The 20,665-nt window shown below is 38.6% G+C and overlaps 1 protein-coding gene and 1 long non-coding RNA gene across 2 annotated transcripts in view; both read left to right on the top strand.

The window, feature by feature from the left end:
* The first annotated feature begins 2,928 nt into the window (after nt 1–2,928).
* tlcd5a (TLC domain containing 5a) lies at nt 2,929–5,690 on the top strand. The gene is made up of 2 exons (XM_037678153.1): nt 2,929–3,124; nt 5,161–5,690. Exons 1-2 carry the CDS (start codon nt 2,929–2,931, stop codon nt 5,688–5,690), a joined length of 726 nt encoding a protein of 241 aa, XP_037534081.1.
* Nucleotides 5,691–17,018: 11,328 nt separating this feature from the next.
* LOC119410613 overlaps nt 17,019–20,665 on the top strand; it is a 38,753-nt gene continuing 35,106 nt past the window's right edge. Inside the window, exon 1 of the long non-coding RNA XR_005186862.1 lies at nt 17,019–17,801. This is a non-coding gene — a long non-coding RNA (uncharacterized LOC119410613). The remainder of the gene's footprint in view (nt 17,802–20,665) is intronic.

Genomic DNA, 20,665 nt, shown 5'->3' with positions numbered 1-20,665 from the left:
ATCAGATTTTTTCCCCCAAAAAAATAAGTTTGTTTCTAGAAAGAGCCAGAACTGCCACTGTTTTAGTGATTTCTACTGCCATCTTCTGGTTGACTAAGGTGTAGCTTTCATTTTGTCCCTCTGCTGAAATGTGTTTTTTGTTTGTGTCTTATTATCGCTTAAATAATTTACACCTGTCACATATCTGAATATTTTATGCATAATTCAAGGAGCATTTATTGAAACTGTGGGACCAAATTAACATTTTGACTGTCTGTTTTCTACAGTAACAAAGTAGGTTTTTGAATTGTTTTACCTCCAGCTTGGCCTTTCACAATACACATTCAGTTTTACATGTTGGCACGTCCTGCTAACTAAAGAACCAAATGAGTAAAATATTCCTATTTGTGGTGTTCTTTTGATAATCAAGTGCCTTAACATTTCCACTGATGTTTATTGTCATATAATTGTAGAATATTTTGTTACATGTTTTTCTATTAAAAAAAATTACTTGTAAAAAATAATAATTATTAAAACAATGTTTTCTTACCAAGAGAAACCGAGCAATTTAGGTAATGTACTTTCTAGAGCTGTTTTTATATAAATTGTTTCATCAATAAAGCCTTCTTTTGCACTGTGTTTACAGTTTTTAGTGGGGTTTGTATGGGACATTGTATGATTTCATGGACGGTTTGACAAAATTAACAGAATAAAGATAAGAAAAAAACTCATTTTATTATCTTATATTAATAAGGTATTATTTAATTGTGTACAACTGTAAAATGTGTGTTTACTGATTCACCTGTCCTCAGTTGATCTGCAGTAATGTAATTCATTTTCCAAATAGAGTTGTAATTCCTGCCTGTGACCACCAGATGTCGCTGCTCTACAGAAAGAATAACGTCACGTGCGACATTTGATTTATTTCACAGAAATGAATGGGAGCAGAAGAATTTAAGGATGGAGGCTGTGCTCGTAGCCAGCTCTGCTAAAAAACTGACAAAATAGCAATTTATGTGTCAGAATATCCTGTTTTAAAATATTCATACAGAGGACTTAAACGACCAGAACGTAATCAGAAAGAAAGCCAGATGTTTCCTTCCAAGGTAATAATTTTTTACCGTTTTTGCAAACCAAAATAAAACATCGTCTTGGTACGGTTGTGCATTCTTAGCATGCTAGTAGCTAGCCTGCTAATGCCATCACAGCAGATGCTCGTAGTTAGCGTGTTGCTACAGCATCCCTCAAGTCAGGTGGACACGTATTGGTTCTGTTTTTTTCCCTCTGCCAACATGGGCTATTTTACTTCCAGTTAACCATAAAGACGAGAGAATAAAACGTTTTAATTAATCCAGCCAGTTACCAGCTCCTGTCGGTTGTCATGGGAACCTTTCTGCAGCTGTTCCTCTTCAAGCTAGCAATCTAGCCTCAAGCATGTAAGAAAGAATTCCCATTAAAATCGCAATAAGTGTCCTGCATATGAAAGGTTCACAAGGGACATAGATTTTTAGAGGTGACTGTCTATGTCAACTGATGGACAAAGAGTACAAACCTATTTAGCATTTGTTTTCATTGAATCTGTGCTCTTTGCTTGCTCAAAATATAAAAACCAAGCCTGCCCTCCATCGCCCAGGAAGCTCCCATCAATAATATCTTAGATTAATTGCATTTAAACATTTTAGTCATTTCTAATCTACATAAGTTGTCAGGTAAAATAATAATTTTTAAAAATTAAATATCTGAGTAAATACCCGGTAAGTAAAACCCTGCTAATTCTATCATTCTGCTACATACACCAATCAAAATCATCCCAGTATCAAACTGTTTTTGTTTTGTTTTGCCAGTCAGTGTGTATCCCACACATTCCAGTCTTTCAAATGTGACAATTTCAAAATAATAGTTTTGGGGGTTTTTTTGCACAATTTAGAGAACAAAACATGTAATTTGATTATTGAATAGGGTGGCACGGTGGCACAGTTAGTAAAGCTACCGTCTCAGTGAGAAGGTTGCTAGATCGAATCCCAGTCAGGGGCTTTTCTGGATGGGTGGAGTTTGCATGTTCTCTCCGTGCATGCTTGGGTTTTCTCTGGATTCTACAGTTTCTTCCCACAGGCCAAAAACATGCATGTTGGGCTGATTGGTAACTCTAAATTGTCCCTAGGTGTGAGTGAGAGAGAATGGTTGTTTGTCTCTATGTGGCCCTGAGATGGGCTTGCGACCTGTCCCCCACCTCTTGCGCGGTGACTGCTGGATATGGACACCAGTGACCCCCACGACCCAGAAAGGAAGAAGCGGGTAAAGAAAATGGATGGATGTAATAATGTTGTGTAACAACCTTCTTCTAGACGCCACTGATTTATCCACAAACAATTCAAGATATAAACACAGATTTTGTGAGCTGATTTATTATGAAAATTGGTTTTGTAACTGAAGTATGACAAATAATTTTGAAATGATTCATATTCTGTTTGTTTAATAACTGCTGAAAGAGTGTCTTCCTCATGGGAACCTGTCTGAGGCCGAGCACCCAGTAACCTCTCAACCAGTTTTATAACTGGCTCCAAGTCTGTAAGGGTCAAGTGTACATCTTGTTCCTGTCTTCAGAGGGTGGTTCTGTCCGTCTGCATGGTCTCACCTCCTAGCACAAACGTCACAGCAGAGGATGAGACGTCCCTCTCACCCCACCAGACCCTCAGCCAACTATAGTACTATTCTAGTTCAAGCAAAGGCTAATTGTTGCTCATTTACAAAGGAGGCACAGTCCGACTCTTTGGATGGCATTTCTGTCGTTTTCTTTCTACTGTAAGTGATATTACAGAGCAAGATGGGTCTCCTTACATTTGTTTAATCCTCTAATCTGATTTCAAGTTTGCTCAGTGTTCACAAGTTCCAGCTGCTTGTTGTTGTTTGTAGAAATTGTCCTTGTTTCTTTTGTTTTTAGAAGAGAAGATGGCCCTGCTTGTAATTTGTGCACTCCTGTGCTTGTCCTGCTGGGCATTGTTCTACTTCATCCTGTGTAATGTGAACGAGTCCAGGAGCTACGAATGGAACTGTCGTCTTGTCACTCTGGTGCACGGCATCCTGGCAGTCTGCATCACTGCATACATAGGATACGTGGACGGACCCTGGCCCTTCACTTATCCAGGTGGGACACTTGTGCTGTGTAACTTTTAATGCAGACAGAAAAATGACCTCAGGGCTGTTGAAAGCAGGAATTGATGATGCAACTTATTTCAAGTGGAGTTCTGTGGAAAGGGTATGAACAGTTAATGTCTTACCTGTTGTGGATGGCTTTTTAAACAACCCCTGTTTGGGTAAAATACCTCAATTCTGACATGACTGAGGAACTATCATGTAGTCATAACAAGTCCAAGAATAAAGCGAGTTGCTACTGTCTTAAAACGACACTAATTTAACAAATGCCATTGTAGTTCATGTGAACGCAAACTAATACACTTTACCACAATATTTAGTGTTACACAGTTATTCCTATAGGAATATTTTCATATTCCTGCCAAAAGCTCCCTGTGCTGCCCTGCAAGTCCTTAAGTTAAACCTGTGTAATTCTAAATTAACCCTTGAATTGCCATAAAGAGCCACACATTCATTTATTTATTGTGCAATCAATAAATATAATTTATTTCTGACAAAACCTAAAAATCTTTGTTTTTAAAAAAAATATATATTTTTTTTTTCTAGCACACCAGGTTGCAGGTCAGTAAAAGCAAAAACCAAAGCTAGCGGTGTGCTTGAGTAGATATAATGATAATTAACAATAAAAATGTTTTTAAAAAATGATTTAAAATGCTGGTGGCACGGTGGCACAGTTGGTAGAGCTGTTGCCTCTCAGCGAGAAGGTCACCGGTTCAAATCCCAGCCCGGGACCCTTCTGGGTGGAGCTTGCATGTTTTCTCTGTGCATGTATGGGTTTCCTCCGGGTACTCCAGTTTCCTCCCACAGACCAAAAACATCCATGTTAGACTGATTGGTAACTCTAAATTGTCCCTAGACAATGGTTGTTTGGTTGTTTGGCTCTATGTGTCCCTGTGATGGACTGGAGACCTGTCCAGGGTGTCCCTCGTCTCTCACACAGTGAATGCTGGACATGACCCCAGTGACCCTCGCGATCCGAAAAGGAAGAAGCGGGTAAAGAAAAACTGCCCGTCTTACTACTGAGCTAAGTCTGACTGTAAACAAGACCTTATGTTCAGCTACTGGTGCACTGGAGGGTCTTCACAAAACTCAGGACTGTCTTTTTTATTTTTTTTAATAGTCAAAAAGTATTTTGAGGTGTACTAATGGTGGAAAATAAATGTATTTATTTATTTCAGACACTGACATTATTTTTTTCAATGAAATGCCTTTTTTTTTTATCTAAAGGCCCATAAAGAGTTAAAATTAATTAATTATATTTCAAATTAAGATAGCTCTTAAAGATTGACTACCATAGTTTATTGTGGAAAATAATATTAAAAATAGCATGTTTACACAATGCATGGTGTTCAGTTTTATCCCTAAGGAACACGAATGGTCTTAAAGTTAAAGGACGAGGGTTAACGTCTAAAGGTTTATGAAACAGCGTTTGCACAATCCAATATGAAACTTTTCAGAATGAAGTTGTTTTGAAGCGAGCAGCAATCCACTTTCATCTTAGCATTGCTCAAACTAGCTGTTAGCTTGTGAATCAGGTCAAAATTAAACCTTATTTATTCAAAAAGGTCATTCCAAGAGCTATCTGCAACAGGTGTGATGTTTACCTTTACACAAAAATTCACTTAAAAAATACAAATCTGCACTTTCAGCAGCCCAAAGTCTTCATCAGCATTGTATTTCTTTTCACTGTCGATCAGTCTGATTGTAGTTTGAGTAACTAATAAAACATTTTATTACATTTTTTTTTTAACTTTTTAAAAGACAAATCGTTCCTGTTTTTGATTAACACAATCTAAAAGTATTACTTAAAGGAGCTGTTGTTTTATACCAGTTTGTCCTGAATACAAACTGGAATTTATTTTAAAGTGTGAAAAATATTCAGAAAACATTAAAGTTTGCAGTTTAAATGTTTTGTAGCAACAGTTTATTTTTCTCCCTGGAGTTGTATTTGTTTTGTTTAAGTGATTGTACTGGAAAAGTTAAACTCTTTTTCTTTTTGTCTATTTTTTGTACACGTGGATGCTGTAGGAACTAAGAACACCCCTCTCCAGATCAGTGCCATGGTGCTAAGTCTGGGCTACTTTATCTTTGACATGGCCTGGTGTGTGTACTTCCGCACAGAAGGACCCGTTATGCTGGCCCACCACACCATGAGCATCCTGGGAATCCTGCTGACCCTGTGGCTGGGGGAGTCTGGCATCGAGTCCTGCGCCGTGCTCTTTGGCAGCGAGATCACCAACCCTCTGCTGCAGGCACGCTGGTTCCTCAAACAGACGGGACGCTACGAGACTCGGCTGGGGGACGTCGTGGACGTCCTGTTTGTGCTGCTGTTCGTGGTGATGCGAGTGTTCGTGGGAGGCACAATGCTGTACTGTGAGCTGATCTCTCCACGACCCAGATTCTTTATCAAGTGCGGAGGAGTGGCGATGTACGCTCTATCCTGGGTCTTCATGGTGGACATTGTTCGATTTGCCAGACGAAAGAGTAAGAGCTGGCACAAGCAGAGAGTCCACCAAGAGAATGTGACTGCTAATGGTCATGATGGGAAGACAGACTGACTTCTGAGCCTCACAGGAACTCAACATACATAACTGCGTTTTCCACTTAAAACCCTCAGTGGAAAATAGACCAATGTGGAAAATCAACGTTCTATATTTAAGAGTAAAAAAAAAAAAAAACGTTATTTTTGTTGTAGTTTTATCATTTTTTGCAATTTGGTTATAAAATCCATTTCTGACAACCTTTCTTCATTTGCAGTTCTTGCACGTTGTCAATTTTCACTAAAATATGCTGCCAACAAACAACAAATGTTTATAACGATGCGCAAAACCAAAGCACACACACACACTGGTTTGTTTTACTATCTTTACTGGGACTTTGCATTGACTTCCATTCATTTTTCATTCATTTCTATAGCCTAATTCTGACCCTTACCCTAAACCTAACCATTACCACCAGTACATCCCTAACCCTAAACCTAACCATTACCAGTACATACCTAACCATTACCAGTACATACCTAACCCATCCTCAATTCACACTAGTCCTAACCCACCAACGACACTTGAACCTTATGGGGACTGGGCTTTGGTCCCCACAAAGAGCAGTTGGTCCTCACTATGTAGTATGTGTTGGAAAATGGTCCTAACAACGTACCATAAACAAGCACACACACACATTGATTTCAGCTGCAGTAAACTGTCCTGGTCATATAATAATAATAATACATGGTGGTTCTGCTCCTAAAGGGGAGTTTGCTGTTAGGAAGGAGACAGTCAGGCCTGAGACAGTGGAAAGGTCTGAGTCATAAGAAAGTGTTACAACTTGTTTCCTTACGATTGTTTTTTATTTTTAATTAAATTTTTGGAATGGACTTGCATCCTGCGACCTGTCCACCCCGCCTCTTGCACAGTGGTGGCTGGATATGGGCACCAGTGACCTCCACAACACCAAAAAGGAGACAATGGATGGATGTTTTTGGAAATATTGAGCAGGACTGAAAAGTTTACTCAGGGTGATGCAGTTATTTAAGAAAATGAGAATAAATACCAGATGTACAATGTTTTTCTTTATATAGTTTATTCTAAACCTTTGCCTGTTGTCTGTACTGTCTGAAATTCTGTTTGTAGAACTTGTTCACCAAAAAACAAATGTATTTCTCAATACCTCACAACAATTAGTTGAACAATTAATATCTTACCTGTTGTAGATAAATATTTGAATTGCCTCAGTCTGGAGAAACATTGATTAGTTTGGACCTGGTTGGCGTGCTAATGGTTAAAGCAAGGCTAAGACTAAAGTGGATTGCTGCCATCTTGAAACATCTCCACTTTCAGAAATTATACAGCAGGTAATGCTAATGCTGTTTTCTTTTTACTTTAACTATCAGTTTCATTGTTGTCAGTTTCTTATTACATACTTGAATATAATTTCATGGTCATTTGCTAGTGCATCTAACTACAGTAGCAGCTAGCAGTAGCACAGATGCAGGTACAGCCTGGAGGCAATTCCATCAGTCTTGTCAAATATTTCTGCTGGATTAAAAGTGGAATACAGAATTGGCAGTGGTGTAAAATTGTACAAAACACTAAATGAACCAATGAAAGTTTTGAAATATCAGTTGTAAAGATTTCATACTGATCTTGACCCATCTCAAACTAGCCGTAAGCTCCTCGATAGTCAGGTTTACACTCTGTTGCTCCAAACTGGGGTTATCAAAAGAGCTATCTCCAAACAATTAGATATTAGTTGTGTAATATCATTTTACAGAAGATCAAAGTTCATGCTCAATAATCCAGGTAAAAAAAAAAAAAAAACAGTCCAACAAAGTTCAGTCAGGTCATCTGGAAGGTTTCATTCTTTTGTCGAGACCTTTCATTCTTCATCCAAAGGATGGAGGACGGGGGAGAGGGTGGGCCCCAGAAACCATCTTATCACCAGCAAACTGGTTGGTCCATTATGGGAGTGTGCTGCTTGTGGGACTGAGTTTGTTTGTCTCCTCGGACTGATGAAGTTCTTTGGATGAAGGGACAAAACGTCTCAACAAAATAAAACCAGAAACCGTCCACATGACCTGACTGAACTTTGTTTGGTTTTACAGAAGTCCACTTGAAAATATTTTGTCTCAGTCACATTTTATTTACAGGGATTATATTATGACTTCAAACTCCATTTTGCTAAACCAGTGCCATATATGGGCATTAAGGGTCTTATTTTGGTGTGCAAGCTATTTAAAACCTACTTAATGTGATTCATGCAGACAAAATGATATTTGTGTTGAAAAGAACAGTTTATTGGGTTGAATGAGAAACGTGGTGTAAAACGTTGTGTTTGAACCGGTGCAGCTGTAAACTAATTTTACTGATCTTTGGTCTGAATTTTGTTTCATTTTATTTTGTTAGAGCAGAAACTACCAACATTTTGACGCCCTCCGTTCTGTTTGTGTAACCTTTGAGCCAGACAACTTTTGTCCCCGATGAAGAAAACTGCATCGTCCCATGCCAAGACAATTACCAAACCAACAATTTCCTTGTTTGTGGTCAAACTTAATATCTTTGTTCACATTAACCTACTAAAATGTTGTGTGTGCATACTGTACTTGTGTTTTTGTTCAAACCTTCTCTCACATTTATGTGATAAATGATATTTTACAGACTCTGCTCAGCTGACTGCCACTGTTCAAATCTGGGTGCACGTCCAAGAAAGTACAAATCTAACTTGTCTGTGCCTTAGCTATTTGACTGTACGCCTTTTTTATTATTTGTGCTGTACTGTGGACCCTCCAAGACTCTGTGTATGAAGAAAGGGTTGTTGGTTTCTTAAATCATCTTTGTACTTCCTTCTTAAATTAAATATATATAAAAAAACTAGATAAATTGCATTTTTGGTAAAAAGGCAGTGCTGAATGACTTTGCTAAAATTTGTTGAAGAAGAGCTAAAATGAGAAAAAGCTTTGTTAAATGTTAAAATGAGACTAACTGTAGCAAAAAGCTAAAATTAGCTAAAGAGTAGCTAAATGCTTAAACTATGAAAACAGATAAAAACTAAAATCATAAAACTGGATGGAAGCTGGGAAGCACGGTGGTGCAGTTGGTAGAGCTGCCGCCCCTGAGCAAGAAGGTTGTCAGATCAAATCCCAGTCGGGGGTCTTTCTGGGTGGAGTTTGCATGTTCTCTCCGTGCATGCGTGGGTTTTCGCCGGGTAGTTTCCTCTTACAGACCAAAAACATGCATGTTAGACTGATTTGGTAACTCTAAATTGTCCCTAGGTGTGATTGAGAGAGTGAATGGTTGTTTGTGTCTATGTGTCCCTGTGATGGACTGGACACCTGTCCAGGGTGTCCCCCGCCTCTGTGACTACTGGATATGGACACCAGTGACCCCCATGACCCAAAAGGGAAAAAGTGGGTGAAAGATGATGGAGGGATAATTGAAAGCTAAAATTTGCACAACCATAGCTAAAAGCTAAAATTTGAAAAAAAAATAGTAGCTAAATATTAAATGTAGCAAAACAGTAGCCAAAAGCTAAACATATAGCAAGACAGTTGATAAACGTTAAATGGAACATAAACAAAATAGAGCAAGTGGATTGAAGTAAACTTCAGAGACCAGTGCTTTTAAAGGAATCTGAAGAGATCTCAATGTATTTCTTTTGTTTTTAATAAATAAAGTTAAATAGTGCAAAAAGTATAAAGTTTACAGATACTAAAAGGCAAAGCACATTATTCCTGATAGAGCCAAACTGTTTGATATAAGAACTGTTAAACTAGCTTGAAGGATGCTGAAGTGGTTTGGTTGCAGAAAACAAACAGAAGCAACAATAAACAGGGAAACAACCACGTGATTTTTTTTTTTTTTCTAAACAGCAAAATGTTAACTTAAGCTAAAGGACCAGAAGTGTTTGAAGCACTCATGACCTGAAAGTGAAGTTACCTAAACTCTCCACATGATGGTGTTATATTAATTATTTATGATTATTCTGTGAGGAGAAACACCCTCTGGACATGCTGAAACAACTTTCCACCAATAGAATGTACTTTAGATACAGTAGATGTTTTTGTTTTAGATTGTGCTCAAATAAAGTTTAGACAAAGTCTCACTCTGCTACACGTAATCAGACTGCAACGCATTGTGCAGTAAAGCCAATCAAGTTTCCAGTTCAGCGTGACAATGTGTTAAAATAATTGAAGATGGATGCGTTCAACTCATAAATGGGCTTTGATACAAATGCATAAACAATCGCGCAGTTCTAGATTTTAGAGAAATGCATTTAAACACCAATTCAATTCAATTTAGTTTATTTATATAGCATCATTCACAATAGAAGTCATCTCAGGGCACTGAACAGAAACATTCACGTAACAATTGGTTAATAACAGTATTTATCTAAGGAGCCAACAGAGTGCTTCACGTTTTCACTTTGTTGCAGTCTCCCATCCTAAGCAAGCACGGATGCAGCAGTGGAGAGGAAAAACTCCCTCATGAGGAAGAAACTTCCAGCACAACCAGGCTCAGAACAAGCGGCCATCTGCTTTGACCGACTGGGTTTGAGAGGAACGGGAAGGAGGAACAGATACACAATGGCAGGTCCACCAGCAGAACCAGGCCCAGGACAAGCAGCCATCTGCCCCGGCCGACTGGACCTGAGAGGGACTGGAAAGAGAAACAAACGTACAATGGCAGGTCCAGGACGGACGCTATCAGGTCCTCTATAGGAGGAAAGACAAAAAGACAGAATCACATGTTAGGAAAGAATAATTATAAATAAATACTGTTCATTTGTATGCATGTGTAACTATTCATTTGATGAAATGAGGTCAATTTGTTGTCCAGTAGTCTAAGGTTAAACAGCATAGGATATGGAATAGGTCAGAAAACCAAGCTGACTAACTATAGTATACTATTAAATCTCTTCATGGCAGCACTCACTCATCGGACCTGCCCGTGCCACCGCAATTATTTGTTGACTCTGCTCCTGTGTCAGATAAGTATGAGATGCCAAATTGTTTCAACAGACATTTTGTTGCCTCCAGTTCCCTGTTTACTACAGTTTCTAAAGTTAAATCAACTACTCCACCAACAAGTCATACCTCAGTAAACCATACATTCTCTTTTTCACCGTTCTGTCAGTGAGGTTACCAAACTGTTAAAGATCTGGATACTAGAAAATCTGCAGGCCCTGACGACCTCCCTTCTTACTTCTTCAGTCTAGCTGCACAAATATAGCAGAACCAATGTCATACATTTTCAATCTGTCTATACAAGGAGACAAAGGAGATGGTCATTGATTTCAGAAAAAAATCTTCAGTTGCAGCTCCCCTGGTTATTAACGGTGAAGCTGTGGAGATGGTGCAACTATCTAAATACCTAGGAACTGTTCTTGATGATAAACTGACTTTGACCTCCATTTGAACTCACTGTTAAAAAGGCCCACCAAAGGATGTATTTTTATGGAAGCTTTGTGGTTTTAATGTTGATTCAACTTTTATGAGAATGTTTTATTCATGTTTTATTGAGTCTATTTTAACCTTTACCTTCATCTGTTGGTTTGGACTTTTGACATGTAAGAACAGGTGCAAACTAGCAGGGATTGTCAGGATGTGCAGCAAAACTGCTGGTATAGACCTACGGAACCTCGCTGACATACACAAGGTGAGATCAGTGAATAAGGCCAGGCAGATTCTGGCAGATCCTGATCACACACTCCATGGTGAGTTCAGGGTGCTTCCATCTGGATGCAGGTTTCTGCAGCCCAGATGTAGAACCAACAGATTGAAAAACTCATTCATCCCTGTAGCAATCAGGTTTCTCACTGAACAATAATTTCAATACTGTTACTTTAATGTCTTAATGTCTTGTGTATATATGTATGCGTATGTATACATGTGTATATGTGAATGTGTGTGTATGTGCATGTGTGTGTATATGTACACATCTACTGACTGTGAAACTAATTGCCCCTCGGGGATAATAAAGATACTTGAACTGATACAGGATAATACTGTCCCAGATGCTTGGAAAACAGCATTTGTGTTGCCATCATTGAAGGGAGGAGACCCCAATATACTGAACAATTATCAACCAGTCTCCAAACTCTGTATTTTAGCTAAGGTTTTAGAAAAACTGATAAATACTCAAGTCAAGAAGTATTTGGACTCTTCTACTGTAATATTATATCTTCCCTCCAATTTGGCTTCAGGAAACAACACAGCACAAGACTGCTTTGCTAAAGGTTTTTAATGATGTAGTAGACACTAAGCATTACTCTGCTGCACTTCACTTAGACCTGTCCAAAGCCTTTGATACTATAGATCATGACATCTTATGCCACAAGCTCTCAGTTATTGAATTCTCAGATCACACTGTTGGCTGGTTCTCAAACTATCTCTCAGGTCGAAGGCAATGTGTTCAACATAACAGTACTTCATCGAACTACCAAATTATCACCAATGGTGTGCCACAAGGCTCAGTTTTAGGTCCCACTCTGTTTACACTTTATATAAATAATGTAGGTCAAAACATTCCTGACGCATCCTTGCATCTCTATGCTGATGACACTGCTGTTTATTACAGAGCTAACACAATTGCCAAGGTTTTCCAGCTTCTAGTCTACATTTGACATTCAGCCTGACTTATTCCATCTCAAGCTGGTGTTAAATGCTGCGAAAATCAAATGGATGTTGTTTTCCAACAGAAAGTTGGTGCCAGCAACTCTTCCTCCTATCTCATCCATGCATGGTGTTCCTATTAAATTTCTAGATCCTTACAAATACTTGGGAATTTTGGTCGATGCACATCTCTCTTAAACCACATAATGAAAACTTGATAAAGAAACTGAAATTAAAACTGGGTTTCTTTTTCAGAAATAGATCTAGCTTAACCCTGAATGCCAGAAAACACCTTGTAACTGCTACTTTCCTACCGGCCATTGACTATAGTGACATTATTTTCATGAATACTCCTGCCAGCTGCTTGCAGATGTTGGATGCTGTCTACCATGGTGTGCTAAGATTCATAACTGGTTGTAACCGTACCCATCACTGCACTCTGTACTCCTTGGTCAGTTGGTCATCATTATCTACACGTAGGCTCTCACACTGGTACATCTTCATCTATAAATCCCTCCTTGGTCTGCTACCTTCTTGAATCTCCTCCCACATGTCACGTCGTCAGTGCAGTTACAACATGCGCTCTCAGGCCATCATTACCTGCAGCGTTCCCTCAGTGAGGACTGAACTTGGCAAAAAGGCTTTTGTTTACTCAGCTCCTGCAACATGGAACACCTTGCAACAGGAATTGAAGTTGTCCTCCTTGATTTCTTTAAGAGGTTTCAAACATCTGATGACTTAAATGGAAAAATCAAAGCAAATATGTTCTTGTTTTTAGTATTTCACATTGTTTTACGGCACCCTGATTTTTTGTTTTATTTGTTCTACTCATTTAAACTGCATTTATTACTGTAGTTTATTGTTATTATTTATTGTTATTGTTGTCTGTACTTAATATTCCTTCTGGAACAGGTCCCTCTTGTAAATGAGTACTCATGGCTCAATGAGGTTAGCCTGTATAAATAAAGGTTGAATGAAAAAATATATATCAAAAAGGAAAGTCTTAAGCCCAGTTTTAAAACTGGACAATGTGTCAGCTTTACAGACAGAAAATGGAAGATGGTTCCATAAGAGAGGAGTCTGATACCTAAAATATCTTCCTCCCATTCTGCTAATGGAAAATCTAGGAGCCGCAAGTAAGCCTCCAGTCTGAGTGTAAAGTGCTCTGCAAGGAAAATATGGAACAATAAGATCACTAATATAAGATGGAGCTAGGTTGTTGAGAGCTTTGTAGGTTAGAAGTAAGATTTTGAATTCAGTTCTGAATTTGACAGGGAGCCAATGGAGAGAAGCGAAAAACTGGAGAGGTATGATCTCTCCCACTAACTGTCATTAAAACTCTGGCAGCAGCATTTTGGATTAACTGAAGACTTTTTAAAGAATTATTTGGACACCCAGATAACAAACCATTGCGATAGTCCAGTCTAGACGTGATAAAAGCATGAACCAGTTTTTCTGCATCATTTTTAGACAAGATGTTTCTGATTTTAGAAAAAAGATAGCATCATCAACTTCTTCTGACAAAGCAGGTTTTGTTCATGTTCATTTTTATTAAAAAAAAAACCTTAACAAACCAACAAAAAAACAACAACAATCAAATCAATTTTCCTTTTTGAACTAATCTGAAAGGACGTGTATTTTTTTTTTGTACATGTTGATTCATAATGTTTGAGCATATGTCTGCTGATATATATATATATATATATATATATATATATATATATATTTGCAAGTTTGTTGAAGTAGAAAAACTATGAGGCAAGTATACATTGTTGGAGAAGCAAACAACCAATCAATCGTTATGCAAATTATTAGGGATGGAACTAACACCTGATTATAACGTGCTGGTTGAGTCATACGAAAACAGTAACAGAAGTTACAGTCACACATTGTTTTGTATATTTTAAACGTGATTCCTTACATTGGTGTGAAAACCCCACATGGGTCACAAAACATCAAGTGATAAATTTACAGAAATGGCTTTTTTAATATTTATTTCTATCACTGACACAGATGCACCATATTTGGCATTAACTGAGACATGGTGATTTAATCAGTGGTCATAAGGGCATAAAATAATGACGTTGACAAGGCTTTGTGTTTAACCAAAATGTGTGCACTTCAACTAGCATTAGATGAGGTCTCTGCAACTTTTATTTTGTGTGTTGAAAGCTGAAAATGTTGAAAACCCCTCTAACAAAAAAATCTAACTTTCCACCGATTGATCATATCACAATATAAGATAGCTCTTTAACAACAACAATAATAATGCATAATTATAAAAATAGCATTTTCTGTGAAAATGCTGCATGCTAAATGATATGTTGAAATTTGCTGAAGAAACTAAAACTAAGGTTTTTGACAATAACTGGCTAAAAACTAAAAGAAGCAGAATATAAGCTAAAAGGTAAAAAACCAACCAAACAAACAAACAAAACAAAAAAAACAAAAACAGATACCCGGTAACTAAAGGCCAAAAGTAGCAGAACACTAGATAAAAGCTTAAAACAGATAACTAACAGATACAGATAACTATAGCTGAAAACTATATGAAGCAGAATACTAACTAAAAGTCTAAAAGCAGAAAACTAACTGAAAACTAAAACAAGCAAAACACTGGCTGGTATTAAAAAAAAAAAGAAATGGGCTAGGTAAAAGACAAAAATAGCTAAATGCTAGCTAAAAGCAGCTAAATGTGAAATAAAAGCAAAATATTTAGCCAAGAGTTAGCCAAGAGTCACATATAGCAAAAGGTTAGTTAACTGCTACCAGTAGCAAAAGGCTAATTATATGCGAACAGCAATAAAAAGTCTGGCTAAAAGCTAAAAGCAGCAAAAAGGCTAGCTAAAAGTTTAAAGTAGAAAATTGGTATCATACGAAGACAAAATTAGAGAAAGTATGCTGATGTGGACGTTTTAGGGAAAACAAGGTTTTGAAAAAATTGAATAGCCCCTATTTTTTTAAGTAGGAAAAATATATTTGCCAATAAACTTTAATATTTTTGAAAATTAGAAAATATCCTGATGCACGCTCAAAAATCCAGGTGGAAAAATCTAACAAAGTTTAGTCAGGTCCTTTGGACAGATGAAAAAAAAATTGTTGGAGCGTTTCGTCTTTTTCTGAGGAGCTGCAATAAACTCAGTCTTAGGGGCTATCTATAAGACTGAGTTTATTGCAGCTCTTCAGACTGATGAAGAAACAAGAAAGGTCAAGTTCGAGAGCCTCAGATATTTTTGCAGGGTGTTCCAGGATACAGGAGCTGAGTAGGAGAAAGCCCTTTTGCCTAGTTTGGGTCGCACTGAGGACATAATTACTTGCAGTGTCCCCTCAGTGCGTACTGAACTAGGCAAAATGGCCTTCTCCTACTCCGCTCCTGTATCCTGGAACACCCTGCAAATATATCTGAAGCTTTCGACCTTGACCCCTCTAATGGATTTTAAACAACCACTACGTTCATGGCAAAAACCAACGCAGACATACATGTTTCTGTTGCTAGTAATTTACATCACTTTATAATGTAGCTGTTTTTGTCTCATTTTTATACAATTTCTTCTATTTACTTTTCATTTTTTGTGTTTGCCTATTGTTTGTACCTCATCTATGTTCTTTGTTTAATATTTATCTTGTAAATGAGTCCTTGTGGCTCACTGAGACTAACCTGTATAAATAAAGGTGGAATTAATGAAAAAAAAAGTATTTTGAATAAAAAACAAAACGTTTCAACAATTTATTTTTATTTTTTTTAATCCGTCCAGAGGACCTGACTTAACTTTGTTAGAAAAGTAGAAAAGTTTCTGAAACTCAAAGTGACAGCACCCATCTCCTGGATGAGCCTTTGCTATATGAATGACTTAAAAAGGCTAAAGGTTTGCAGAACTGCAAACTGGAGAAAAAAACTGAACACAATGATAACAAATGAATAACGTTAATTAAATACTAATGAATTAGACATGCTTTTATTTTTTTATTTTTTTAAAAACGCCTTGGTCAAATTAACCTGTAATAAGAATGTATTGCTTATTGACATTCTAACGCTTATTGTAATAATGCACAAAAGACTTCCAAATGACCATACATGTTGATTCAGCCATTTTTACAGCACGGCTCCGTGACGTCACGGTGGAACTACATTTCTCTGTCCGTCCTGGCCGGAAGTGGTTAGTGGAAGTGCTACTGGACCCACCGACTGGTAGCGGGGCTAGGGCGTTGCTAGCGGCAGAAAGTGGGATTTGGGGGCTACCTTTCCACAAGTTCTGCTCTGCTCCAAACGGCGAAAAACTTCACTTTGCACCGTTCGCGACAAAAGTTCAAAGCCCCTCTGCTGTATTTTTATTTTTTGGTGGGGGAGGTGGCGGTTGTTTACAGAGGAGTGGTTGCTAACTTTATGTCCCGTTAGCCGCTTTCCATCCACGAGAATTCTGTCGAGAAGCGACTGAATTTTTGAAACATGGAGTCAAGCAACGTAGCGCCGTGCTAACCCGAATCCACTGGATGTTCCTCCTTTTTTAATATCTTTGCTCAAGAAGACGTTTTAAGATAGACGTAATCGCAAGAATCAAGCGGGGTTTGTACGTGTGTCGCTGGCTCGCTCATTGTTGTGAACGACAGTTTGCTTAGTTTGCACTCGAAACAAGAGCTCACACGAAGCAAAGTTTTTTTTTTTTTTTTTTTTTTTTTCTGGAAGAGCTCATCTGTTTTGTTAGCTGGTAGCTGCCGAGATTTAACGTCTGCCAGCTCGCCACGAACGATTTTTTTTCCTTCCCTGAAACAATATGCTTGTTTTAACGCGTTAACCGGCGGTGTTTCTCGAAACACAACAACTAGCTACAGTTTTTGCTAACTTGTAACGCGGTTCGTGTGCGAACTCGGAGCGATTCTCATGGTCACGGGAGACTCGTCCGTACACAGCCACGGGCAGGCGTTTCCTGGGATCAGGGAATACCAAATGGGACTGCAGGAATCCCCAGCATCTTTTAAGCTCGTTTAGGCCGTTCTCCGGCCGAGCTGGGGTGGTGGCAGACGGAACCTCATCGCGGGGCCGAGGTGTCTGGTACGTCGGATTGTTTACGCGCTTCCCACCGGCGGGTAAACTGGGATGTGAAGGCAGAAGGAGCCGCACGAGAGGAGTTCGTATCTGCACAGCAAGTTGTGCCAGACGGAGTTGTATATTTATTTATTTCCCTTCTTTTCCTGGCAAAATACAGTTCCGTGCTGGGGTTGGGATATCATCAACCGAGGCCCCGATTAATTATAAAGATCTGCACTGTTCGATTCCTTACAGCTGCTTGGATTATTTATTGACAGCTCAATCATCCAGTGCTTTTTTTTTTTTTTAACATAATTTTTATTGTTTGCTCTGACGTGCCTTTCATCGACTTGACACTGCTCTAAAGTGTATTGATTATCTAAAAAAATCCATGCCAGCTTCGGATGAACGCTAGACAACAAGGATGCTCCAGGAAATCGCCTCAGCACGCTGTGGAACATGCTAAAAGGATATCGTTTGCTGCAAATCTACACCGAGAAGCCCAATGAGTGACACACAGACCAGCTTCACTGACAGGTATGTGCACTAATCCACTGTCTGCATGCACAGATTGAGTCATCAGGGGAAGGGAACGCAACATTTTCACTTGAAACTCAATACACGTGTGAAATTGTATGCCTGCTGTATGTCGTTTTACCACTTAGCAGTGGTCACTTTGTGTTGTGCTCTGCAGTAACTGTGCTATTCAGTTACTAAAGAAGGGCATAACATTTGGATGTAAACTCTTCCTAGCTCAGCATGGAGTTATTTTGCTGTAAAGTACTGCTTGTCCTGGGTGAGAAGGCCTGTGTGCTTTGAAACACTCATCCTTGATCCCTGTACACCTTTCAACATCAGCATTACCACTAAGCCTTTAAAGCTAACGCTGTCCTGCACTTATTAAAGCAATCTCTGGATTTGAATAAAACCTTAGCTCAATGAAGTAATCTCTCCCATCTTGGCAGCTGTCAGTCGAAAATCAAAGGTTAAACCAGAAGGCTAAATAACATGTTTTTTTGGACTGAATAACTGAAAAGGATCATTTCTTTTCCCTGTGCCAGTTTCATAAATAATACTCCACAAATCACCACTCTGCCTGGCATTATTACAGGGAATACCTCTGGAATAAGATTGTTTCTATTCCCAATCTGATGTACCTTGACATTGAAACAGAAGTGAAGCTGGGGCATGACATCAACCCCCCACCCCACTCCTCCCTGAATCTCACATACCTGCAAGTGGAGCTGGCCAGCTCACTGGAATGTGTTGGTGGACTTGGAAAAGAGGGGAGCTTATTGCACAGGTTGGGATGTGAAATATCCTCATGGCTTGAGCTGGAGGCTAAAGCCCAACCCATTTAACATGACCCCCTTCCCCCACTGCCAGGGTGGCAACAGTGACTGGCACCAACTGCTATTGTAGGTTTTTTTTTTTTGTGTATGCGTGTCTGGTTGGTCAAATATTAGTAACACGACACTGCTTGTAGATTATGGATTAAACTGACATGGATCATTTGATAAATTGGATTGTAAACGTACACAAAGACAACAACAAAAAAACTAGAACAAATGAAGAGCATTAGATATGCAAATAAAATGACCAGTATTTCAGATAGTATAAGCCGCATTTATTCTTAAATATAAGTTGCTTTTAAACCCTGCTTTAGAATATATTCTGGTACGTTTGGACATCTCAGACTTGCTCTAACCTGCGAAGGCTTGAGACTGCTACGTAGATTTCTTGTCTGTTCAAATTCCCTTAAGCTTGTTCATGTGTTGGGGTTTCCCAGGCTTAATGCTCAAATAGTCAGTATTTTTTTGCTCTACAAGTAGACAACATAAGATAAGTTATTAGTTAGACCAAGAACAACAAAACATACAGTTTAAGGGAAGATTGTAAACTTAACAATGTGTTCATTTTAAGAGTGCCTCCGTCTTTGAGGGTGTCTTTTGAAAAATAGTTGAACTTAATAACCGGACCTCCTTAAGTTCAAGTGCTTTTTCCTGCCCATGTGTGACATTGTCTAAGTCGAAGTATTTTTACATTGTGGTTTTGACATACGCATCTCAACTCTGTTGGGGCTGGGCCGTGAGCTGGTGGGTCAGTTTAGTGGGCTGTTAGCTCTTAGTCATGGAGTTCTGCTGATCTCCATGCTTTCCCACCCCCTCCCACCCAGAGGCTCTCCTGGGAAGTAGTGCTGGTGACATCACTAGTAGTAAACAATAGCATTCAGTGCTGGCAAACTAGCTGTCTGCTGTGGATTCCTTCACGGGATTCTACTTACAGGCCAAGTCTGTTCAGGGAGACTGATTGGAGTTCATTGCTATAATTATCAGCTATTGTATTGAATGGGTTTATGCTGAACACACTTGTCAAACATTATTTGTTGTTGCTTTTGATTTTTTTCATAGTTTAGTGGTTTTACATTAACTTTTGATTCAAACTTAATAGCAAACGCTTCCAATAAAACTGGGTATTTAGTGGAAAATAGGGGCGCACCGATTGCAGTTTTCTGTCCGATCTCTAAAAAGTCTGACCTGCGGATTCCAATTTTGTTTTGTAAGCGACACTGTCAGGTGTCATAAGGTCACAATGCACCTTCAATTTTCTAGTCTTATTTAATTGAAAAACATATCCTTGAACAAAAAAGCCCATGCTCAATAATCCAGGTATACAATCCCAACATTTTTCAGTCAGGTCATCTGGACAGTTTTTTTTTTTTTGTGCTGAAACAATATCCTAGAAACAATACAAACTTGTTTTAACTGACCATGAGGTAGTGCTCTGAAATATAAATGAAGTTCAGACAGTTGTTGTTAAAACTACAACAAAAAAAAAATCTGTAAAATCGTCTCATGTATCGGCCGTTCTCCCAAAATTAAGGAAATTTAGTGGACAATCTTTGCGCATTAAACATACACAAAACATAAATGGAGAGAATACTACTAATAATATATGATGATCAACCAGTTAAGTAGTTACATCTGTGCTGAATGACCATAATATGGAACTGGAGTTGATGTTTGCCTTACTGCAGTGTCATTTGCTTCCTCAAGATAAGTGTTTCAGTGAGAGCTTCTGACAACTTGGCCTGCTTGTATGTGTCTCCTGTATTTGGCAAACCTCCCTGATAATGCAGCATCCTTCCATTTCATCAAGTCTGTGCTGATACTAAAGGAGCTGTGTCAGCTGCTTCCAACTATCCGTAAAACGAAAATCCAGAAGTAATTTAAAAGCGCTGAACAGAGAGGCAAACGGTGCAGCTCAGGGTACAATAGATCAAAACAAAATTTATGTACTTACCATACTGTATGCTTTTTGCATGTTAAAATTTTAAATGAAAAGTTGTAGGGAAACACAACCCTTTTTAGCCTAAACTAACTATTGAAATTAGTTGCACC

This window comes from Nematolebias whitei, chromosome 6, assembly GCF_014905685.2.
Source record: "Nematolebias whitei isolate Nwh7 chromosome 6, NemWhi1, whole genome shotgun sequence".
Lineage (NCBI taxonomy): Eukaryota > Metazoa > Chordata > Actinopteri > Cyprinodontiformes > Rivulidae > Nematolebias > Nematolebias whitei.
The sequence above is the reverse complement of the archived record's forward strand: the minus strand, read 5'-3'. Positions and strand labels throughout refer to the sequence as shown.